We start from the raw sequence: 25,373 nt of genomic DNA, 5'->3' as shown, positions 1-25,373 counted from the left end.
TTTCATATGCTGCTGAACTCTGTTTGCTAGTATTTTGTTGAGTATTTTTGCATCAATGTTCATAAGGGATATTGGTCTGTAGTTTTCTTTTCTTGTAGTGTCTTTGTCTGGTTTTGATATGAGGGTTATGCTGGCCTCATAATGAGTTAGAAAATGTTCCCTCCTCTTCATTTTTTGAGAAAAGTTTGAGAAAGGTTGGTATTAGTTTTAAATGGTTGGTAGAAATCACCAGTGAAGGCATCAGGTCCAGGGCTTTTCTTTGTGGGTAGATTTTTGATTACTGATTCTATTTTCTTACTAATTGTAGCTCTATTCCAATTTTCTAATTTTTCATGATTAATTTTGGTAGGTTGTGTTTCTAGGAATTTTTCCTTTTCATCTAGTTTATCCAATGTGTTGGTGTATAATTGTTCATAGTACTCTCCTAAAATCCTTTATATTTTTGCAGAATCAGTAGTAATTTCTCCATTTCAGTAATTTGAATCTTTTTTTACTTCATCTAGCCAAAGGCTTGTCAATTTTGTTGATCCTTTTGAAGAACAAACATTTAGTTTCATTGACATTCTCTCCTGTTTTCCTGTTGTCTATTTATCTCTGCTCTAATCTTTATTTCCTTCTTTAAAGCTTTGCATTTAGTTTGTTCTTTTTCTATTTCCTTAAGTTGTAAAATTAGGTTGCTGATTTGAGATCTTGGGATTTTTTTTTGTTTTTTGCTTTTTGATGAGGAAGATTGTCCCTGAGCCAACATCTGTTGCCAATCTTCCTCTTTTTCCTTGAACAAGATTGTTGCTCAGCTAACATCTGTGCCAAATCTTCCTCTATTTTGTATGTGGGACGCCACCACCGCACAGCTCAATGAGCAGGGTGTAGGTCTGCATCTGGGATCTGAACCTGCAAACCCTGGGCCACCAAAGCAGAGTGCACGAACTTAACCAATAGACCACAGACAGGCCCTCAGATCTTGTTTTTTAACATAAGCATTTATAGCTATAAATGTCCCACTTCACACTGCTTTCACTGTGTCCCATATGTTTTGGTATGTTGTATTTTCATTTTTGATCATCTCTAAGAATTTTCTAATTTCTCGTATGATTTCTTCTTGATTGGTTAACAGTGTGTTGTTTAATTTCCACAGATTTGTGAATTTTTGTTTTATTTCTGTTATTGATTTCTAACTTCATCCCATTATGGTTGGAAAAGATACTTTGTACGATAGCTATGTTTTTGAATATATTGAAAGAATTTCTGGCCTGATATATGGTCTATCCTGGAAAATGTCCCATGTGCACTTAAGAAAGTGTGCTGTTGTTGGGCGGAGTGTCTGTGTGTGTCTGTCAGGCCCATGAGGTCTATTGTGTGGTTTAAGTCCTCTATTTCCTTACTTATCTTCTGTCTAGTTGTATCCATTATTAAGGGTGGGGTATTGAAGTCTCCAACTGTTATTTTAGAACTATTTCTTTTTTTTTTTTTTGAGGAAGATTAGCCCTGAGCTAACATTTGCTGCGAATCCTCCTCTTTTTGCTGAGGAAGACTGGCCCTAAGCTCACATCCATGCCCATCTTCCTCTGCTTTATATGTGGGACGCCTACCACAGCATGGCTTGCCAAGCAATGCCATGTCCACACCTGGGATCCGAATGGGCGAACCCTGGGCCGCCAAAGCAGGATGTGCAAACTTAACCACTGTGCCACTGGGCCAGCCCCTAGAACTATTTCTTCCTTCAGTTCTGTTTTTGCTTCATAATTTTTGATGGTCTGTTCTTAGGTGCCTAAATGTTTATAATTGTTATATATCATGTTTCATTGAACTTTTTAATACGTAATATCCTCCCTTGTCTCATGTAATCCTTTTTTATTTAAAGTTCTTTTTGTCTATGTTAGTGTAGCCATCTCTACTATCCTGTGGTTACTATTTTCATGGAATATTTTTTTCCATCCATTCACTTTCAATCTACTTATGTCTTTGGATCTAAAGTGAATCTCTTGTAGACAGCATATGGTTGGATGTTTTTACCCATTCTGTCAATCTCTGTCTTGTCATTGGAGAGTTTAATCTATTTACATTTAAATAATTACTGACAAGGAGGGACTTCTGTCATTGTGCTCTTTGCTTTCTATATGCCTTATAGCTTTTTTTGTCCTTCCTTTCCTGCATTCTTGTCTTTTCTGTTTAGTTGATAGTTTTGTACTGAAACATTTAAATTTCTTCTTAATTTCCTTTTGTGTATACTCTATAGCTATTTTCTTTGTGGTTACCATGGGGATCACATTTAACATCCTAAAGCTATAACACTATAATTTGAATTTATAGCTGCTTAACTTCAATAACATACAAAAACTTTGCTTCTTTATAGCTCTGTCCCCACCCCTTTCGGTTGTTGATGTCACAAAAATACACCTTTATACATTGTGTGCCCAAAACATAAACTAATAATTGTTTTAAATGCATTAGTCTCTTAAATCATGTAGAAAACAGAATGTGGAGTTACAAACTGTTGTTACAATAATAGCAGATTTTATAATTGCCCCTGTATTTACCTTTATTGAGATCTGTATTTCTCCATCTGGCTTTGAGTTACTGTCTAGTGTCCTTTCATTTCACCTGCAGGACGCCCTTGGGCATTTCTTACAGGGCATGTTTAATGCTAAATAACTATCTCAGCTCTTATGTATCTCAGAATGTCTTAATTTCTCCCTCACTTTTGAAGGACAATTTTGCTGATTATAATATTCTTGATCGAAACGTTTTTTTCTTTTAGCACTTTGAATTTATCAGCCCACTTCCTCCTGACTTCCAAAGTTTTTGATGAGAAATCTGTTAATCTACTTGAGGATTCCTTGTATGTGACCATTTGCTTTCCTCTTGCTGCTTTCAATAGTCTTTGTGTTTGGCTTTTGAAAGTTTGATTTTGTGTCTCAGTGTGAGTCTCTGAGTTCATCTTACTTGGAGTTCACTGAGCTTCCTGGATGTTTCATCAAATTTGGGAAATTTTCAACCACTATTTCTTCAAATATCCTCTATCCCTTTCTCTCTCTCTTCTCCTTCTGGGACTCCCACAATGGGTATATTGGTCCTTTTGGTGGTACCCGTAGGTCCCTTAGACTTTGTTAACTTTTCTTCAATCTTTTTTCTTTCTATTCCTCAGAATCAATAATTTCCATTGTCTTATATTCCAGTTTGCTATTTCTTTCTTCTGACTGCTCAAATCTGCCTTTGAATCCCTCTAGTGAATATCCATTTAAGTTACTTTTCAGCTTCAGAATTTCTTTATGGTTTCATGTTTTCTGTCTTTATTGATAGTTCCATTTTGTTCCTATACTATTTTCTTGACTTTCTCCACATCTCCCTTTAGTGCTTTGAGCATCTTGAAGACAGTTGCTCTAAAGTCTTTGTCTAGTAGATCTGCCATCAGGTGCTTTTCAGGGACAGTTTCTGTTGACTTATTTTTTCTTTTGAATGAGCCATACTTTCCTGTATATTTGTATGCCTTGTGACTTTGTTGTTGTTGTTGAAAACTAGACATTAGAATCTAATAATGTGGTATCTCTGGAAATCAGATTCTCCCCTTCCCAAAGTTTGCTGGAGTTTTTTCATGTTGTAGGCTGTCTCTGTGTCGAGGGTCAGCAAATCCCTCCCCCAAGCCCTCTCCTAAGATCAGACACCCTCATACCCTCCATCTTATCACAAATGCTCAAGAACCAGCATCCCCCTGGGAGGGTGCTGCAAGCTGGGGGCCAGGGTAGCCACTCTGAGCTCTGGGCACAGCTTGTTACCACAGATCCCAGAGGGGGATCCAGACATTGCTGCACATCAACAGAACATTCTCAAAGTTATTTTATTATGGAAAAGAGCAGAAACCTCCAACGTATTTCCACCCCAAAAAAGTAGAGTTTTGCAACAATATAGGACCCTACCTTCCAACTCCACTGGAGCTTCCCGAGACAGAGGAAACCCGTAAGACAATGGCTTGACAGGAGTGCCTGTTATGAACGTTGTGCCTGAGACCTTGCAGGCCTAGTGGCTTTTGCAAAGGTACTCACCGCACACACACATGCACGTGGGCACTCACATACACTTGCACGGATGAATACATACACATGCACAGGCCCCCACACGTTAGTGCGTGCTTTGAGGCTACATGTAGCCCACTGCAAGGCTCTGCTAATGTAAATAGAATTCAGGCAAGAACCTGCAGTGAATCCTGTGTCATTTCTCAATGGCTCTTCCTCTGCTTTCCTTTTAGTAACTAAAATACACTCACACAATTGTTCTTGGCTTTGTGACCAAGATTAACACCAACAAAACCTGCCTTGAAGACCAAGTGGTTAAGTGTGGGAGCCAGATGGGAGCCACTGACTCCTCATGAACCTTCTGGATCTCAGTGGTGTATGATGCAGGCATCCAGCCCATGTGCTGATTTACAAATCATGGGCCTAAGCAGGGACCAACATCAGGAATTCAACTCGTCCAAATGGAAGGACCAGCATACACAACATGGACGCCACCATTGTGCCAGTCACTCAGATGTGAAGAGTTGCCTGCTCTTCTGATGCAGTTCGCAGCCCCCCAGAACACGTGCCAGCTGTGGGCATCTCTCCCCACCACATTCCTCTGACTCATTTCTGCAGAGCCTGCATCAAGCACCTCTCCAGAGCCTGTGTGCGAGCCACCTGCATGCAGAGTGGAGGCACAGAGGGGTGTTTCATGTTTGGGGCTGAGTGAAGAGACTTTACCAAACGCTTGCGAGTTCTTTCTACACATATCCTTCCAAGATCAGCACGTTTTAAAAAGCTGTACTTAATAGTCGTATGCCCCATGTGGAGTGGTGCTTTGCATAAGTGAATTTGAAAATACACATGGAAAATGGTGTCGTAGGGATGTGCATTTTACAAAACTGGCATGCATCATCCAGAGCTAAATGAAATATTGTAGGCTACAACTTTTCTGTTCTGCCTTCAGGCACTGAAAAGTTAAAAAAAAAAATAGAGGGGCTGGCCCAGTGATATAGTGGTTAAATTCACGCACTCTGCTTCGGTGGCCTGGGGTTCACAGGTTCAGATCCCAGGTGTGGACCTAGCACTGCTCTTCAAGCCATGCTGCGGCAGCATCTCACATTAAAAAAAAAAAAAATAGAAGAAGATTGGCACAGACATTAGCTCAGGGACAATCCTCCTCACACACACACATACACGCAAATAGATGGAAACTAGTTGCTTCCTTATTTACCAGGAACATCTGGGTTCTGATCTCTGGAGCAGCTGTAATCATGACTGTGCGTCACCTCAGGTTACCTGGCATAACAAGATGTCCTGCGTCCACCTTCACCAAAGACTCCTCAGAGTTGTGAGGTCTCCTAACATTTGGCTGATAACCTGTGTGCACTACATAGAGGGACAGTGAGACCCAGAGGCTGTCAGAACTTCTGCCTCCCATGCTGTCCTGTCTTAGCAAAGTGCCCGGTTAGTGGAACATGAGTTTTTTCCAGAGAAAGCAGCTGCATGGAGGATGCTGCTTGGATGTTTGCAGAGACGGGTCCTGGGCACTCAGAGCATCCATGTCCTCAGGGTATGTAACAGGATCTCCCATCTGCCCTCTGTGCCTTGCAAACAGACAGTATCTCCTGGTGTCTTGCTTGGCCAACAACTTGGAAAGAGATGGGCCAATTTGTATAGTTTCTGTTCTAGGAAGGGAAAAAGCAAGACCCCAACCCTTGTCTCACCAAGATTCAAAGTTTTAGGAACAAAGGCCAGGGCAGGGGAGGTTGTTGAGAGTGCTGCAGTGACACGCTCACTGAGGTGGTGGCGAGCGGGATTGAAAGGGGAAGCTGCCATGAGATCTAGGAAAGCTGGAATTCTGCTAATATCCTCTTGAGTCTGGGCCAGTTTGGGGCTGATCATCATTGCTGCAAAGCAGGGGCTCCTCCCAAAGGAAGCGGCTGAAGACACATCTATTCTTCAACACAGACGCTGCTACAGTGCCAAGAATCTCCACATGGAGCTGGGGCATCATTCCCTCAGCCTCCAATGGCATGTGTGTGAGTTTTGGTGTCAGCCTGGATTTCCACATGGAGCCAGGGCATCATTACCTCAGCCTCCAAGGGCATGTGTGTGAGTTCTGGTGTCAGCCTGGATTTCCATATGGAGCTGGGGCATCATTCCCTCAACCTCCAAGGACATGTGTGTGAGATTTGGTGTCAGCCTGGCAATATAGGAGCACCAGAAGATACCTAGGAAGCACCTAGAAAGACAAGGCATCACATCTGAGCCTGTGGGGGCTTGAGGATTGCAATGAGAACGGCAGGGGAGGGAGGTTTGGAAAGGAAACAGAGAAGTCCTACAGGACCTGACGGGTCTTGTTGAACACCCATCAGCCTTGGGCTCTGCAGCACTGTTGTGTCTTTTTGTCTCCTCCATACACCCATCCTGGGACGCCTGGGTGAGTCCCATATCCTCCTGGAGGGCTTCTGAGACCCCAGGAGCCAGCTGAGGGCTCCACCAGGCGAGCTTGTGGTCGCAGCTCAGGTCTCAACGTTGGAGGTCATAGGAAGTCTATTCCTAACAATACACTATGCTAAGCCTCACTTTCCAGAATGAACACAACTTGTTAATATCTAGCTTCCCAGTCAGGTTTCTTTGAAATGCAGAGCTGGACGGTATTCAAATTAATACCAGAACGCTACAGTGTGTGTGCACGTTCTCCAAGACAAGACCTGTGGGTGGGAGGCTGTGCTTCTGCTTTCCCAGCAGGATTTATCTTTGGATCCGAGATGTTTGCCCATACAAGGCTCTTTGTGTTTATCATCAGCACTTTGGGTTCTGATAAGCAAATTTTACTTCTCACAGGACACAGACTTTGATCTCCTGTCATCTTGGCAGGTCACAAGGATGCAAAAACCTTGGCCACATGTACAGTTCAGCCACGTCCAGAGGTCACACTACAGAGGGCCATCCAACTTCAAACAGGAGTCTGTAGATCCTGCTGTGCATGTCCTCATGAAGTAGCTTGTATACTTCTCCACAAACAACACCCAATGGACTGATTCCCCTCCATCCTTCATCACTGAAACCAAAATCTTACGAAGGCAGCATCAAGAACCACCAAGACTCACTGAGCACGGACCGTGTGAAAGGCTCTGCTAAGTGCTTCCACATGTCAACTCACTTAATCCCCACAGCAATCCTTTGAAATAGACATGATTGTTACCCAGCGACAGGTGAGGGAACAGCAGAGCGGTCACTCAGTTACTAAGTGGCAGATCCAAGTACTGAATCCAGAGTACAGGTTTAAGAGCCAAATCGCTGAGATGCCCTCTGCAGCATCAGGTCACTGTTTCCTCCTCAGTCTGGATCTGTAGGATCCAGTGCCCCTGTCCTTACTGCTCAGGTCGGATCTGATGACCCAGCGTCCTGTTCTCACTGCTCAGGTTAGACCTGATAATCCAGCACTCCTGTCCTCACTGCTCAGGTCAGATCTGATGATCCAGCACTCCTGTTCTCACTGCTCAGCTCAGATCTGATGATCCAGCACTCCTGTTCTCACTGCTCAGCTCAGATCTGATGATCCAGTGCTCAGGTCCTCACTGCTCAGCTCATATCTGATGATCCAGCGCTCCTGTCCTCACTGCTCAGGTTAGACCTGATGATCCAGCGCTCCTGTCCTCACTGCTCAGCTCAGATCTGATAATCCAGTGCTCCTGTTCTCACTGCTCAGCTCAGATCTGATGATCCAGCACTCCTGTCCTCACTGCTCCAGTCAGATCTGATGATCTAGCGCTCCTGTCCTCACTGTTCTGGTCAGATCTGATGATCCAGTGCTCCTGTCCTCACTGCTGAGGTTGGATCTGATGACCCAGTGCTCATGTGCCTCATTGGTCAGGTAGGAATCTGGATGACCCAGCACCCCTGTCCTGCTCAATTTGGGATCTGATGATCCAGCACCCCTGTCCTCCCTGTATCCACAAAACCTGCTTCTTGCCTCCTTTCTCTGTGTATCTCATTCATCCTCAAGCCCCCATTTCTCCAATGATCCCAATGACAGATGACTCTTTTTTAGTCGACTTCTTGCTGTCTCCACATTCCTGCCTCGCCTCTGCTGTCCTCAGGCATGGGGTGAGAAGGAGCTTTGCAGCCACTCCCACACTTGCTGGTCATGTTCCCCTCCCTCTGAGCCAGCAAGAACGTCTGTACTTGATCTCACAGTAAACTTGAATATTCCATTAGTCAATCAACACGTACCTTACTCTGGCTTGGGAAACTTCAAGGACGGTAGTCTCTCTCCTCAGGGAGCTGCAGCCGAGAAATTGATTCCATCCAGTGTGGTAAGGTCTGGATTACAGGTATTAGGGGGAGCCTGCCACCAAGATCTGGGGGTTCAGTGAAGGCTCCCTAGAGGAAGGGGCACCCAGGGTGAGGCAGGAAGCAGCAGGAAGAGCATGTGCCAAGATGAAGTTGTTGTAGGAAGAGAAGCAAGTGCAGTGAGGCACCCCAAGAGGCTGTGCATGAGTATGGACTCTATTCAAGGGGCTGTGGCTTGAATGATGTCATCCACATGTGTCCCGAGGGGTCCTGGAGCAAGTGAGCCTGGAGGCAGGTGACAAGTAAGGAGCTGGGGCTCACCTCTGGAATGGGAAGGAGGGGGAGACATGAAAGTCAAATGGTACTTAGCAAGGAAACTTTGACTCTAACAGAAGGAACATCTCAAGGCCAAACGCAGATTCAAAGCTGCCGCGGACTCGTAGGTGTCTCCGGCCGAGGGCTGATGGCTTCCAGGGGCAGCTTCATTCTTGGCATCTCCTGCCATCCTGGCCTTGGCTCTACCATGGAATGACCTTGCCGCTTTGCAAGGCCCTGACTCCTCCTCCCCTGCGTATCTTAGCAGACCATTTCCAGGGGCACAGTTTCCTTCTGTCGAAGTCCTGTTTAACCATGGTGCCATGGACCGTCAGATGCCAGGTGTACACTGCTGAGTGCACGTTGCTGGGACGGCCAGCCCATCACTGCACCTCAGCTGCCATCAGCAGCCGCACCTGCATGGGCTCAGGTCAGAACACACACAGTGAAACCACCAGAACCTTTTTCACTGGAGCCACAACCCTATAGTTTAATAATTAATACTTTAAACCCCAAATACAGGAATTTATGTGTATCCCCGTCAAATTTCATCTCATTGATTTTGGTTCTTCATCTCCACCTGTTAAAAGGCAATTTTGAGTTCTATTTTGTCATATATGATGCATTATTCTTTCCAGTGTTGGATTTTACATAATTTTGACAACCTTCAATTAAGTACCGAGCAAATTCTGGAAGAGGATTTTCAGAAGCAGGTCTCCATGCTTCTCAACAGGCTGGTGTTGAATACAAGGTAAGGGGTGGGGTGACACAGGCCCCACAGATCCTGTGAAATCAGATACAGCAACTAGAGCTTTCATTTCACCTGAGCTTGAACAGGTCACAGATTTGACGGTGATGTTTTCAATATGTTTTTCTTATGATGAAAAGTACTTACTCTTTTTATTCCATGTATAATAAATACATGTGATTACACGTATCACAAACTTTTGGATAGAGAAGATTCCTTAAGAAACTTTGAGATGCTCTGAACTTCACTGAGAGGACCTGGAAGGCCAAGACATCAGATGGAAGACTCCAGGCAGGAAAGTCCTTTTGAAGAACATGACGTTTCAAAGACCAAAAAACAACATCTTTTGTAGGCAGTACTCCCCGGGAGCCTGTCGGTTTTTCTCTCTTATGTGTTTTCAGTTGCTCAATACTTGGTTACTTTCAGTTGGGTTCTTTGGCTGCTCAGACAGTCCTAAGATTCCCATGGTCAGTCCTTTGGTCTTGCTGTCTTCAGTAAATGCAGGTGGTGGGACTTTGGGTCACTATCTGAAGCTCCACATGCAGATTACCCATTCACTGTAAAAGGGTTCCAGGAACAGCCAGAGGAAGAGACACACCAGCCCCCATCTCCACGTGTTCACAGCCTGGAGGTCCTCTGAATATGCTGTAAGTGACTCAAGTTTCAAATTCTTTTAAGGAAACCAAAGTGGACCAGGAAGGAGTCTTTGTATTTGGGAAGTCCTGTGTTTGGTTTTGTTTCTTTTCATATTAAAGACAAAATTAGTTCTTAAAAACGTGCAGAGTGCTGCACCCCAGGTGCTAATGTGGACACGATACGAGCTCTCTGCCTGAGTCCACGTGCCGTACATCCTTCACCACCTGCCCTGAGGCACTTGGCAGAAAACGGAGACGGATCCATGGCATCGACTCCCACCCTTCGCAAGCTCGACCCCAGCAGCAGCAGCACCCTCTTCTCCTGTTGTGGAGACTTACTTTGCTCCTTCTACTCTTGGCCCAAATACAAACTCTGTCCAGTCCCTGGCCCCTTATTTTCACTCTCAAACTATTACATGGTGTTTTGTCTAACTTTACAAATTGTCTTAAAACCTTCCTGTAACAGTTTGGAATATAAACAAAATTTTCTGGGTCTGAAAAAAATTTTGTTCCTGCCATTTGTTAACTTTATACAGAGTTTAGCCCTGAGTCACAAATGGAAAGACAGGAGCAAGCCAGCCTCTTGGACCAGCCTGTCCCGCAATCCCCACTCCTGTGACACATGGAAGACTGATGGGCACACTGACATTTTGCTGTGCCCCGGCATCACCACCCAGGGGCCCTGCCACACTCGCCCTCAGCACTTCCTGCAGTCAGACTGGAAACAGTGGTCAGTAGAGCACGCTGCTCAGTGCTGTGGCGTCATTATTAACCATGTTTTTATTTTCTGTATTTACGATCTTTTGACATCCTGCGGCCTTGCCAGTTAGGGAGAGATGCCCCCACTGAGGACACTAACTCCTGGAGACAGCAGATGGCTCCACTGTAAGCACACCTCTCATGGTACCAGCCAATCCAGACCCAGGTCCCCGATCACTTCTTTCACCCGGTTTACACTCCCAGGCCACCATGTCCCCTGCCCCAATCCCCCCAGGGCGAGGTACTGGACAACCAGAGACCACCCTGATGGCCCAGGACCTGCTGAAATTACTCAGACCATCCAAACCTAGGCCTGCCCAAACTTGCCTCTCTGCCGTGCCCATCCCTTCCTGCAGAAGCCACCCCCTGTGCTCCCCACTCCCTCTACCTCCCGACCAAGCCTCGTGCTTCCCTGTGAGGCCCAGCGTGGCATGGAGGCCCCCTGCTCGCGGGAACCGCAGGCAATGAACTCTTGTTTAGAGGCAGCTGTCTCCAAGCCCGCCACCTTACATGCCTGATTAGAGCAAATCCCGCAGACACTTAAACACATCCATCCTCCCTCTGGACGTTTCTTCTTTGCTCAGGAGGGAGGTAACTGAATAAGCCACTGTGCTCGCAAGGAAGAGCACCACACACCAGGGTGCGCATGCCCTCCTGGGGCAGGCAGGATGGCACAAACGCCACCAAACGACAACACGCCTGCAGCGTCGCAGTGCTCTGCCCATGTCCTGTGATGCTGTCCCCGCAACAGGGACAGCTGTGCTGTGCTGGCAAAGACAGAGCGTCTCGGCACCACGTTCCTGCCAGGCACAGCGCCCGGTCCCAGACACCTACGGAGAAAGCGGCACCGGGAGCTTGCCGCTGTTGCAGAGGAAATGGCAATGCTGTCCTTCCTGGAAGAATTTATAAAAATGGAAATTCACTCTCTGAAAAGCCATTTGCAAGCTTCCTTGCTTATCTTAATAGAGCACCGTTCTCTGATTATCTAAACTTTGTTAATGCCATTTTTTGTTATTTCAAGGTGGATGATGCTTGGGAAAAGGAGATGCCCCCAGTCCAAGAGAATGTTTCTCTACATCACACTTAAGTAACGGTTTATTTCAACATCTCTCTAACACACGTTTTCTCTGAAAGGCATGTCACAGCCTTTTTGCACTTAGGAAAACTAGACAGCACTGAAGCACCATGCTTGGGGGCCTTTTTTTCTTTCCTTTTTTTGCTGAGAAAGATTGCCCCAGAGCTAACATCTGTGCCAGTCTTCCTCTATTTTGTATGTGGGATGCCACCAAAGTGTGGCTGCGGACAAGTGGTGTAGGTCTGTGCCTAATAACTGAACCCAGGCTGCCAAAGCAGAGCACGCTAAGCTTAACCACTAGGGCCACGGGGTTGGCTTGGGGCCATTTTTAAACAGTGAAATCATCATCAAAAGGCACAAAAATGTGAAAAACGTGACACTAAATAGATCGTGAAAAGGACAGTTGTTTACATATGAAACAAGAGGGCAAAGGGTTGCCTTGCTGGAACTTAACCGGGACCCTGTGCATCGATTACTCAAATTTTCACCTTTCTGCGCGTCAGAGAATGACGAGAAGGTGCCACATGGTTACAAGGAAATTCTAGTCAGCAGGAAAATCTGCAATTATGGAATCCGCAAATAATGAGGATGAACTGTACTGCCGTCAATGGGAACGATTTCTCTCTGCTCCCTGCAGGCCATCCTCTCCTCACAGCCACATGGGGGGCTCAGGGGGGGACGTGCGTGCCTCAAGGTGCTCTGCACACGAGGGCCTCCCTCAGGCAGAGCTGCATCACGTGCAGACACGGGTGGGTCAGCAAGTGGAGCCCCAGTCCATGCCTTAGATCTCTAACAGTCACCTCGGCCCTTTCTGTCGCCATCGCTCTCCACTTGTGGCTCCCGCTCTGCTTCTGGGAGCTCCCACCCGTGTACCGTGCTGTGCTCCTCCAGACAGGCTGCACTGTAGGCCAGGTCGTCTTCACTGACCGCCCCCCACAGGCAGTCCTTGGGGGAGAGGTCCTCGTCCATGCGGCGCTTGCTCTTCTTCCTCTTTTTTGTCTGCTTTGTCAGCTCAGCCTCCTGCTCGGGGCTCAGCCTCTCACGCCCTCTCTCTTTCCTCCTCTTATACTCCATGATCTGCTTGTTGAGTGCCTCATGGTTGATCCCAAACACACCTGAATGCACGGCGGGGCCCGGGGTGTTGCACGGTGATAGGGCGTTCAGGGCCTTGGGTTCCCTGCTGGGGAGAAGAGGACTCTTCACACCAAGCAAAGGAGCACCCAGGACAACAGCGTGGGCTCCTGGGCAGCGCTTCCCACGTCCCACACCCCCTTCTGGTGAACCATCCTAACAGATGTCTGGGGGAAACTGGAGAGCGGGAGGACGTGGGGCATGGCCGGGCACCCCCCAGTCCCAAACCACTCAGCCAGCATTCCTGGGGCCTGAGTGGCACAGCTCTGATTTTTAATTTTTTTCCATTTAAACATGGCCAGTGCTCTTAGAGAGCTAGGCAGAATTATGGGTGGGGTCTCCAGATCTATCACTCAGGCCACTTGATGAACCAAAGGAAGAGAGAAGACAAGAGTCCATTCTGGGAGCAAAACAGAGCAAGCCCTTCAAAGCCCAAATCTGGCCCTGTCGCGCCTTTAAACCCTCTAATGCCCTGCTCTGGAAAGTCTCCAGGCCCACGGATCAGGCTCCCCGCCTCCTTGCTGATCGGGACCCGTGGACTCTGCTGCTTGGGGCCTCTGCTCTAGCTTGGCGTCCCCAAAGAACAGCATCCCTCACCAGGCGGGCTGTTACTGCAGCCCTGGAGCTCCAGAGAGGGCCCATGCGACGGTGATGGAGCCAGTTTAAGGAGCACAGGCTGAGAACCTACCTAGCTGGTCGTGCGCCTGGAACAGGACCCTCCACACACCCCTCCAAACCCCACATCACTTTCTCAGACAGAGGCCTGCGCTGGCCGTCAGATTTTAAACTGCAGTGCTGCCCCCACCCACGGGCCCTCGCCGTCCTGACATTGAATTTCCTGCTCAAAGACATTTATTGCTTCCTCTTGGCACCCCAGAAGAACGCAGGCTCCCAAGACCCTGCTGTCTATTCTGTTCAGGGATGAATCCTAAGTGCGGGAACAGGGCCTGGCATGCAGTAGGCCCTCAATAAAAATGTGCGAGTGAATGGAAAGGATGAGGGAGATACACCTGTCCTCACTTGACAAGGTGCTGCCAGGACAGCAGAGGCCGCAGGCCCTGGCGCCCAGAGGCCCTCCCCACAGCTGCACTGAGGCGCTGGTAGCTTGCTGGGCTGCCGCCAGGGCTGCCACGTGCCGACACCAGGCTGGGCCCCAGGGACACAGGCAGGGCCTGGCCCGCAGACAGTCCACAGCGTGCAGAACTGTGCAGTGCCATGGGAACCAGCAACTCCACACGAGTATTGCCCAGGAGGATGGAAAACCTACTTCCCCCCGCATTACCTGAAACCATTCTGCATAAACTCATCGTTTTCATCTGGGGGCCCAAAATCAGCAACAGCCAGCAACCGATCCACCTGGAAAGAGAGGGTAATTAGCACACCCCGTCCAGCACTGCACAGGGAGCTGGCACCACTGGACACGGGTGCCATGCCCCGTGCGGCCCACGCAGCCCCCCGCTGCCCTCGCACTGCTCCTCCCACGTGGCTTGTGCTCTCAAACACCCGCATTTGACAGTTAGGTTTTCTCTGATAATGAAGTGTGGCTTTTTTAAGACTACATTGAAAACTTGTCAGTGTTAGCCAAATTTATGAAGAAACAGTTAAATATTAGTTGAATTAACATTTACTGATTTTTCATGTAGTTTTGTAAAATGCTTCAACTTTGCCAAAGAATTTGCATGTTTGGGGGAAAAAAGCCCTTCCGCATGGCAGTGTGAAAGGCACCCATTGGGGTCTGGCCTTCAAATCCAGCTCCATGGAGGCTGAGAGGCCTATGCTGGGAATAAGAACTGCTCCCCAGCAGGGCATGCACAAAGGCATTAACCCACAGCAGGCCCCGCTCCCCGGACACCGCAGGTGGCTCCCACCTGGACCAGCCTGTCCTGACAGCCTCCAGGGCCATCCCAAGGCCACGCGCACTGAGGTCAGTGCAAGCCCAGGAGAGCCTGGATCCAAAACCAGGGCTGAGGCAACATAAAGCATGATCACAATGGCACAGCAATAAAAATCACACACATAGGGGCCAGCCCTGTGGCTGAATGGTTAAGTTTGCACACTCCACTTTGGCAGCCGGGGGTTCACCAGTTCAGACCCTGGGTGTGGACCTAGCACCACTCTTTAAGCCATGCTGTGGTAGCATCCCACTTACAAGAACTAGAAGGACTTACAACTAGAATATATAATTATGTACTGGGGCTTTGGAGAGGGAAAAAAAAGAAGACTGGCAACAGATGTTAGCTCAGGGCCAATCTTCCTCACCAAAAAGAAAAAAAAGTACCTAAGTATTTGAAAAATACTGCACTGACTTATACAAGGGCAAGCAAGTAACGACCATGCCCTCAAATAATCATCCGCCCAAGTCAAAGACCCCCGCTCTGGTCCAGCCTTCACTTGCTTCTAAATTCAGTGAGACAAAAACTTCAGGACGAGAGATGGAGGCCCGACCTTCCCTTTGCCTCCGGTCAACAGCTGAGCTCTGAGCACATATGGGGCCCACCATCAGCACATGGCCCTTTTCACCTCTGGGCACACGTGGGACATGGTGAGACCACTGGACAGGCTTAAGGCTGCCTCCAGTATGAAACCCAACAGCACAGTCTCTGGACAAAGGATCTGCCCCAGAAGTGCTTGAGCATCTCGTGCATCCCCCCCCCACTGACGGCTTCTGGAAAGGAACCCACCTGGCTCTGTAGGTTACACCTACCTCCCCAGAGGGAGGGCCAAGTCAAGGCATCGTGAGTGCAGCGGGCCCAACCACCAGGAGACGGGATGTCCTCCTACCAGCTCACCAAGCACGCAGGGCGAACTCCCCGCTAAGTGCCTCTGTGGTACACCGTACCCTGAATTCCACCGAACTCTTCACAGCAGACGGGGGCCTCACCCTTTTGTGCCCTCTACTACTGGGAAAGCCACACCTGCCAAGATTGCTATTTGGATAATGTTTTCAGTACTGCTCATATGATGAATAACAAAAGACAGAAACATCCAACTAGACTTTTTTTCCTCTGTAGATCTAAATACTACCTAGGCCTACAGGGAATAACAGCTACCTAATTATAATATTGTAAATGCTACTTATTGGGGTTTTTGGGGTAAACTTTTTAAAGGCAGAACATACCTTAATAACCATCAGGTAACCGCCACACAGATAAAACATATATATATATTTACAGGTTTTAACCTTTATAATTAACCTATATCTAAAGGAAGGAAAACAATTACAGTTACAGGACAGAATGCAAACCTTATAAGCCTTGATGATATACAGTAACCACTGACAGGCTGAAATCTAGGGAGCTGTGAGGAGCAGCACAGGAGGGTAGCTCTGAATGCCGCATGTTTATAAATTGAGAAGTGGAGATATGGTTTACTAGTTAGAGTGACAGGCAATGAAAAATTAAAGCCAGATGCAGTGTTCACCTCTGGGAATCGGTGGGACGGGCACAGGAGATGCACTTTTCACTTGTACCCTTCCAACTGTTACTTTTTCAAACTGTACACATTATCTTTTGAATATTTAGAAAGTAAACTTAAAATCCTACTCATACAAAAGTTTACGTTGTAAAAAAGTTAATTATTTAAAAGCCTTACCTCGGCTAGCGCTGCATTTTCTTTGTCCTGAACAAATACGATCGGCGGCACGTTCCTCAGGGTCTGCTGGGACATCAAAAGATGCCTGGAGACAGAGACAACACAGATTTGCGTGGCTGTAGGTGACATTTGGTGGAAAGGTGTGACAATGCCAGAAACAAAACTATATGGTAATCTCACGAAGAAGAAGAAATGAGATTGAAAACATCAGCCCAGAGGAGTCTTCCTTAGCCAAATTGCACGTTACAAAAGGGATAAAAATGCATCATCACTGCAATTGTTTTTAATCCTCTAAATGCAGCTTGTGAGATCCTTGGAAACAATCTGATCTGAACTGAGATGCTCTCCTAGGCCTCAGAGCAGCTTTGGGCTCCATGTTTGGGCACTAACAACCTGTCAATGTTTCATTCCTCCCTCCAACGGACATGCACCCGCAACGACGCCACAGCCCTCAACCACCTGGGTATCAGATGCAGAAATGATCCTTGTAGCATTCAGTCACACAACACAAGCAGATATAAGGTCAATCTAGGTGCGACAAGTACCCAGTGAAAACACTGCTGTGACACACTGCATATCTGCTCAGAGTGACATAGATATTGGTACGTAGTTATGGAAAAACCTTGACACTGAACCTTGCGTGATCAGAAGAGGTGGGATAAGGGACATTGCATTCAACTGAATTTTCTGATTATCTAAAAATTAATCATAAAACAATACTGTTATCTCAACACTTGGAAATCTCTCTTTTTCTTGTTTCTGTAAAATGTGAAAAATGAAACAACTGACCATTCTCTGATAAACAACTTTAGAGACTATTAGGGATTACAGTGATGGACGTCAGCGATCATGATGCAGAGGAGCTGAACTGGAAGGTATGTGAAAATACTACTTCTGCATATGACTCTGACTTCTCAGCATCTATCCCCTTCTAAAAACGAAGTATGATGCAAAGAGGAGAGGCGAGAAGAACAGAGAGAAAGGAGAGGGAAGCAGGTTAGTGCTGGTTAGCTAGGTTTCTGCATTTTTTAAGACTGAGGAGAAAACTGAGTAACTTTTTTACTATCACCCAGCTTAGTGATTTCAAAATTTTTGGTCTCAGAACCACTTTATACTCTTAAAAATTACTAAGGACACCAAAAAGCTTCTGTTCATGTGGATTATATCTATCAATATTTACAATACTAGAAATTAAAACTGAGAATTTTAAAAATATTTATTCATCTAAAATAATAAGCGCACTAAATGTTCCCAGACATTTTCAATGAAAAATAACTATATTTTCCAAAAAATTGAGAAAAGCGGTACTGTTTACATGGTTGCAAATTTCTCTAATGCCCAGCTCAATGGAAGACAGCTGAATTCCCATCTCTGCCTCTGCATACCCTGTTCTGATACGTTGTTTTAGTTGAAATGTGAGGAAAATCCAGACACGCACATATCTGTAACTGGAAAAAAGAGCATATGAACAGCTCTTCAGGAAAGTGTGGATCTTCTTTGATACTACACAAAATCTCAAGAAATGGCAGTTTATTAGAGGTTATTGCGATGTGGAATCTGAAACCAAATCAAGGAACACCCCCACTCGCTCACACTCAGGTCCACTGGTCTGCCTTGCACCCTGGCCTTCCCTGCTTGCGACTGCGGAACCTCACGCACTGCTCATTTCAAAAATACTGGTTCACCAAGTTGTACAGATTTTCAGAATGCTGACACATTTTACTACACAACATTGCATTTGTTACTATCACCACCAATCTCACCAAGAGTCTAAGTGTCGGAAAGCTGTCAAACTCACAGTGGTGGACAGAAATTTCTAAAATTCTGATTTTCACTGGAAAGCTTGAATTTTATTACTGCAACAAATATGGTCAGTTGTTTTCTCTGAAGCCACAGGTTCACTTTGCTCATTTTGGAGAAAATATCTGTCCAACACCTAAATCAGAGTAACCAGTGTTGATTCACTTTTCTGTCAAGTGAAACAGTGTCCATTGCGGCTCATGACTGCAGCTGCAGTGTCCTCCCCAAGACGACCCTCCTGCGCCAGCCCACAGCAGTGTTTCATGTACGCCTCCCACCACACGAACACTGGAAAGACGTGCACCCAAGGGTCAAGGCTTAATAAATAATCAGTAGCTTTTGCTTATCCACCAAACGAGCACTGCTTGTTACTGTGAGCGTGTGGCATGAAGCCACAACGACCACCGGCACATCTGGCCAGCAATTTTACCCACTGTGGCTTCAGTGCAAATGGCACCAGTGCGGAAGGGAAGTAAGATCTTATTGTGGAGACAGCTCTAACCTCATGAACCCCATTAAAGGATCGCAGGGGTCCCTAGGACCAACTCTGAGAACTGCTGACCTAATTATGGCTTACATGAACATATGAATTATACTCTGAAGTTCAAGAAAATGCTTCCAAAATTTTCCCTAAAACCAAAACTACTTAATGAAACAGGTGGGAAAGTCAAGGCGTAAGCACAGCCACTGCACTCAGGAAGCAGAGTGTCATCACCTCACGTGCGCGGCGCTTCTCCGCAGGGTGGCCTCGGTGTGCGAGTTCTGCTCGGCAGAGAGTGTGGTCTTCCAGTACACGCGGCAGGCTGAGAAGTCTGAAGTCAGAGAGACCTGCGTCCCACCCCCCGAGCCCACATCACTTTCAGCTCACGTGGGTTTTCCTTAGACAGACAACATTCAGGAGATAAGAGCTCACTCATCAGCAGTCTGCACCCTCAGGCACCCCTACTGCCCCAAAGCTGGCGCTCCAGCGCACTGCCGGGGCCAGGGCCTCCCACCGCACTCGCAGCTGAGGGAGCGGGGCTTGGAACCCAACACCTCCTCTTCCCCGACCCTACAGTGCTCATCGACAATGCCTGAACTGCCACTTATTCTCATGACTTCCCTTTGGCTAAATCCACTCCGAGCGGACAGACAGCAGGAAGTCACCCCCTTTATCTTTACACCAAGATGAGGGCAGACGTATCCACTTCTCATCTTTCCCTCAGATCTTCCAGTGCTCCCTACTTCGCCACTTCCTGGTGTCTGGGCATCTGACAGAGCACTCAGCACCGTCTGGTCAAAGGCCCCTCCCGTGTGCAGCAAAACGCCTGCTTTCACACCACGTGTGTGCCCTCCGTCTGCCTTTTCTACTTAAACGGCCACACTTAGCATGACTTCCGCAACCCGAATGAAGACCTTGTGAGTGACGTGGTGCCTTCTGCTAACGGCGAGGAAAGACTGTGGCATGTGGAGGAAGTGCGGGCCCACCGCGCTCAGCCCCGTTTCTGCTCCTTCTGGCCCTCAGTCTACCTTGGAGAGCTCCAGGTTCAGGTCGTAAACCTCCTGGCTCACTTCAGGGGTGCAGAGCAGGTCGGTCAGCGCTTTGTAGAGCAGGCCATTCAGGGCCCTCAGGCGTACGTGGTCTTCCTTCTTGGTCTTCTTCGAGGTACTTTTCGTTAGGAATTCCAACTGGGATGGCTTGTAAGTCTCCGTTGAGAAGAACAGACACAAAAGTCAATATTGCGACTGTACATTAAAGTTGTACTAACAAAAAAGGGGGCTGGGAAGGTTCTGAACACCCTGACAAGCAAGAAACAAACGTTACTCTCAGCCGCCTTAGCTTTTATTAAGATACAGTTTATTTTATAGACCTGGATCCTCCTAGATTTTACCCAATATCCTTCCAAGATTAAAAGCACTGCCAGTATGGGGCTGGCCCCGTGGCCGAGTGGTTAAGTCTGCGCACTCCACTGCGGCAGCCCAGGGTTTCACTGGTTTGGATTCTGGGTGCCGACATGGCACCCTCATCAGGCACGGTGAGGCAGCATCCCACACGCTACAACTAGAAGGACCCACAACTAAAATATATAACTATGTACTGGGGGGATTTGGGGAGAAAAAGCAGAAAAAAAAAAGCACTGCCAGTATATATATTTTTTCCAAAAAATTTTAGTGAAATATAATCCACATACCATCAAATTCTCCTTCTAAAAACGGAAAGCTCAGTGATTTTTAGTACACGGTGTATTTTTTTCTATATAAACTTTTTAAAATTTTTTTGAAGATTTTATTTTTCCTTTTTCTCCCAAAGTCCCTGGAACATAGTTGTGTATTTTTAGTTGTGGGTCCTTCTAGTTGTGGCATGTGGGATGCCACCTCAGCATGGCCTGCCAAGCAGTGCCATGTCCATGCCCAGGATTCAAACCGGCAACACCCTAGGCTGCTGAAGCGGAGCGCAGGAACTTAACCACTCAGCCACAGGGCCCGCCTCTGTTATATAAACTTTTAAAGTATACCTATATATATATGCATATGTTGTACATACACTAAAAACTAAATGGACATTACCACATTGGAATTTGATAACATATATGACATTCTGGAAAACTTTAGTTTTTTTAAAAGGTCAAAATACCATGTTACCAATGCATCTAGTCCCACCCGTACAGACACTGTCCCCTCCAACAGGGAAACAGAAGGACTGCCTTTGCCGGTTTTCAAATCTCACGCCGATCTGAATCATAAGTGGCTCATCGCTGCTCCTTTATACTTACCAAGTGAGAGCTCAAGGAAGGACCTTCATACCAAAACTTTTTTCTATGGGAAGAAAATAAGAACTATGTTGGATATTGATGGTGAATTAAAGAAGAAAAATTACATAAGCTAACTTGAGGTTAGGATACCACAAGTGTTTCTAAGGGGCTAAACTTGGACATAGAAATGATGTTACTGGAGATCTAAAGACTTAGATATCTAGTTGACAACAACATGAACAGTGAGGAAGAGACAGGCAAAGTTTAATTCAGCCTCATAATTGTTACTTAAAGTCTACTTCCAGTCCCAAAGATAGAGACAATCTAAAAAATATACGCACCAATTTGCACAGGAGCACTGTCTCCTACTTGATACAGGAGTTTCCCGGCGGGTGTGGGTTAGCGACTTACTGCCACACACGTACACCAGGACTGAACAACTAAGTGGGTAGAGGACGGAGGGCCAGGCTTCTCACTGTTACCAGGAGGTTACAGACGTACAAGGAAAAGAAGCTAGAACGATCTGTGTGGTAGTGGATCAGATTGGGGGTCAGCATAAATTCAAGCTTCACTTAATATAGGTACAGACGGTGACATAGAGATGTTATTCAATAAGCGTATATACAGGGGTTAATATAAACACATGACGTTTCGCTTTGTCAGCTGGAAGGCCCAAAAAGACAGACACTCCAGTAGCAACGAACATGCCCAGTTCTCAGATCATGGTTTCTGAAGCCACTCTCCAATAAAAGGAACCAGAACTCCTTGAATAAATAGCTGATTCTAGGGCTGGGGCATCTTGTAGTGGCAGAATGTAAGAAGGTGGTCAAAACAATTTAAAATTACCACAAAATCACACAATAACATGGTATGTCAAAGGGATACAGAAGCCAATTAAAGCAGTTCCCAGTGTTCAAAGCTGGAGCAATCTGAGCAAAATAAACCAGGATTGGATTATAACTCACAAGTCATACTGACATGAGTTGATTAAAAAATGGAGGCGAAGACACACATCTCCCATGCATGACTCCAATAATTCACGAGCATAACTCCCCCCTCCTGAGGTGCAGGCTGCACGTGGCGACTCCCCACAAAGATGACAGTATGAAAGGGGAGGGGCTGCAGCTTTATGTGGATAAACCTGACAGACACGACCTCAGCAGCCATCCAGGCCAACAGCAACAGTGACAAACCATGTTGATAGCAAGTGCCCTAGAAATGATGCGATGCAATTGGCACTTTACCTCTGTGATCTTCCTCCCAAAAACCCTTAACTCCAGTATTATCATGAGAAAAATATCACACAAATCCCAACAGAGAGGAATCCTATAAAATATCCACCCAGTGCTCTTCAACACTGTCAAGGTCATCAAAAACAGGGACAGTTCCACAAACTGCCACAATCAAGAGGAGCCTAACAAGGTGACCACTAAGTGGAATGTGGTGCCTGCAGAGAATCCTGGGACAGAAAAAGGACATCAGGTAAAAACTAAGGAAATGTGAATAAGGCACGGATTTCAGTCAGCAAGAATGAATCAATATTGGTTCATTCATCGTAACAAACGTGCCACACTAAGGTAAGGTGTCAATACGGCAGAAACTGAGTGTGGTTCTATGGGAACTCTGTACTCTATTTGCCTATTTTTCTGTAAATCTAAAACTGTTTTTAAAAAGCCTATTGAAACAAAAACATATTGAAAAAAGTCTATTGAAACAAAAAGAAAAACATATTGAAACAAAAATAAATACGTTTTTGAAAGTGGTATGGAAATCAACATAATTGTCTCTGACCGCTAAAAGAAATCATCCTGACAAGCTTTCTTTATTCCTCAAAGTAAGCCCACGTAGAAAGCATTAACGCGGAAAGAAAATTCTCATATATTTTTCTTCTTTCTCTTCATTTGATGAAACTATTCTCCTGGAAAATGCTTCGGGTAACAGGAAACAAGATAAATGTACACATCGCTTCACACGTTCAGGATGCACTGTTAGTTTTTAGAAGACGTAAAACTGTACTACCTCGACTACGCAGACAACGGCAGACATCGGGCAGAAAGACCTCAACAGCCAGCAGTGAGAGGAGGGGCTCCCCGCGGGGCCCCGCCACCACGCCAGCCCCCGCCCCGTCCCCCGCCCCCCGCCCCCCGCGAGAGCCCCGCCCCGCCGCGTGGACCCCCGTGAGAGCCCCGCCCCGCGCCTCGCCCCCGTCCCACCCCGCCGCGTGGACCCCCGCCCTGCCGACCCCGGCCCTGCGGCGGCGGGCCGCTCCCCCACCGGGTCCTCACTTAGTCTTCGAGGCAAACTTCTTGAGCAGGTTCTTGCCGCAGGGAACCGGAGAGCCGTGCAGGCCTCGGGCGCCGCCGCGAAGGAGCCCCGCTTGGCGACCGCCGAGCAGCGCCCAACGCCCCGCGTACAGCACCCACAGCCCCGGGGCCGCCGCCCACATGGCTGCAGAGCAAGGGCCGGGGCGACGTGCGGGGCTGTGCGACGCAGGGGACGCGGGGCGACGTGAGACGTGCTTGCGGGGCGGTGCGACGCAGGGGCGGGGCGGGCGCCTGTGGGCGGGGCCGGACGGCGCAGGGGCGGGGCGGGCGCCTGTGGGCGGGGCGCGGGGGCTGGAGGGCGCAGGGGCGGGGCGGGCGCCTGTGGGCGGGGCGCGGGGGCTGGAGGGCGCAGGGGCGGGGCGGGCGCCTGTGGGCGGGGCGCGGGGGCTGGAGGGCGCAGGGGCGGGGCGGGCGCCTGTGGGCGGGGCGCGGGGGGCTGGACGGCGCAGGGGCGGGGCGGGCGCCTGTGGGCGGGGCGCGGGGGCTGGACGGCGCAGGGGCGGGGCGGGCGCCTGTGGGCGGGGCCGGCCGGACCACGCCACGCCGCTCACCCGCCCGGGCAGGGCTCCACCAGAGGCGGCTGAGCCGCAAGGGTGGTGAGACTTGCTGGTGTTGCTGTGAATGCAGAACAAGGGATACAGTTTATACGCAGGAAGCTAAGAGGCGTGCCTTGCAACTCCCCTCCCACAAAGTAGCAAATGAAGAAAGCAGGCAGACGACAGCTCTTCGCTGAGTGGTTCAGTGAAATGGGGGGGGAGGTGCCTGGAGCAAAGCCCCTGCTGTCTACACAACTACGAAGGACTCAGGGGTCTCCTGGTTACACTGCGGATTCGTTTGCTCATGCTAGAACCTTTTCTTACTGTAACACCTCCTCACCAGCGTTCTGGAGAAGGACCACACATCCAAAACCACTCCAGAAGGGAGGCGTACTCATCCAAACCCCGTATCATCGCCATCCCTGCAGTGGACCCTGCGCCAGGCACTCTCCCCACCTGTTCCCCCTACACACTCGTCACCGGCTCTCACAGAGACCAGCACTGTTTGGTCTGCTCCCCACTAGTAAGCAAGCCCCTGACAGCGGGGACTTTGTTTCCCACATAGTCCCAGCGCTTGTGGGAATTAGACTTGGCACGTAGAAGGTGCTCGATAATCATTTTTTAAATGACTGAAAGAAACAAATGAACAGTGATTAGAGTATCAGGGAGGCTATGTAATCCAAAAAGCTAGTGTAGCTAGCCGAGCATGAAGAGATTAAAAAAACTTCCCCTAGAGGGAAGACCTTGGAGGTAAGCTTTGCTAACTGCGGCTGTGCATCTTTAGCATCATCAACCCTTTAACCAGGTCTTCTATCCCTCCTTCGTATATGAGGGATCCGTCTTTAACAGGAAGTCAAGGTCCAGACATCAAGATTCAGCCTCACAAGGTCAAATGCAGGCTGAAGATAAAAACCAACCGGAAAAGTCCAGACAGTCAAGGAAAAATAAATTCAACCTTCAAGGCCAAACACAGGTTGGTGGAAAGGTGCCAACTGGCAAGGCCACATCTCCCTATCCCCTACCTAAAACCCCAGCACAAGCTCTCCCTCCCCTACCTAAAACCCCAGATAAAAATCCCTACCTTTTTTCCTTGGAGGAGGTGGATCTGAGTTCTAACTCCCATCTCCTCATCTGGCTGCCTTTCAATAATAGTAAACCTCTTTCCTTGCCACAGCCTGGTGTTTCAGGGTTTTCTTTTCTTTATTGGCCCCACTATGTAGTCAATAAATGGAACCTGTGTGTGGGTTTGGTAACACTAGCAGACCTCAACAGGATGGAAAGCAACATAGCCCACTGGGAAATCCAGACCTAGCCCAGGGTTTTAGTCCAAATTCAAATATTTGCAGGCTGTGGGACTTTAGACAAGTAATTCTCTGTTCTCGGTTTCATTATGAATGATAACAACAGAACTTCCCTCATGGAGATGCCTTGGG

The 25,373-nt window shown here is 47.7% G+C and overlaps 1 protein-coding gene across 4 annotated transcripts; it reads right to left on the bottom strand.

The window, feature by feature from the left end:
* Positions 1–11,828: 11,828 nt before the first annotated feature.
* RBFA (ribosome binding factor A) lies at positions 11,829–23,633 on the bottom strand. 4 transcript variants are annotated; one of them, XM_023648040.2, is made up of 8 exons: positions 23,366–23,633; positions 21,102–21,144; positions 19,858–20,034; positions 19,064–19,176; positions 17,934–17,996; positions 16,549–16,633; positions 14,240–14,313; positions 11,829–13,006 (listed from the first exon to the last, which is right to left on the bottom strand). In XM_023648040.2, the coding sequence occupies exons 1-8, from the start codon at positions 23,524–23,526 to the stop codon at positions 12,616–12,618; spliced, it is 1,107 nt and encodes a 368-aa protein (XP_023503808.1). In that variant the 5' UTR covers positions 23,527–23,633; the 3' UTR covers positions 11,829–12,615. The 4 variants fall into 4 exon arrangements, with proteins under 4 accessions (XP_023503808.1, XP_023503809.1, XP_023503810.1 ...); XM_023648041.2 differs by having other exon boundaries at positions 11,829–13,003; XM_023648042.2 differs by lacking the exon at positions 17,934–17,996.
* Positions 23,634–25,373: the final 1,740 nt, after the last annotated feature.

The sequence above is a fragment of the Equus caballus genome, chromosome 8, assembly GCF_041296265.1.
Source record: "Equus caballus isolate H_3958 breed thoroughbred chromosome 8, TB-T2T, whole genome shotgun sequence".
NCBI lineage: Eukaryota > Metazoa > Chordata > Mammalia > Perissodactyla > Equidae > Equus > Equus caballus.
The sequence above is the reverse complement of the archived record's forward strand: the minus strand, read 5'-3'. Positions and strand labels throughout refer to the sequence as shown.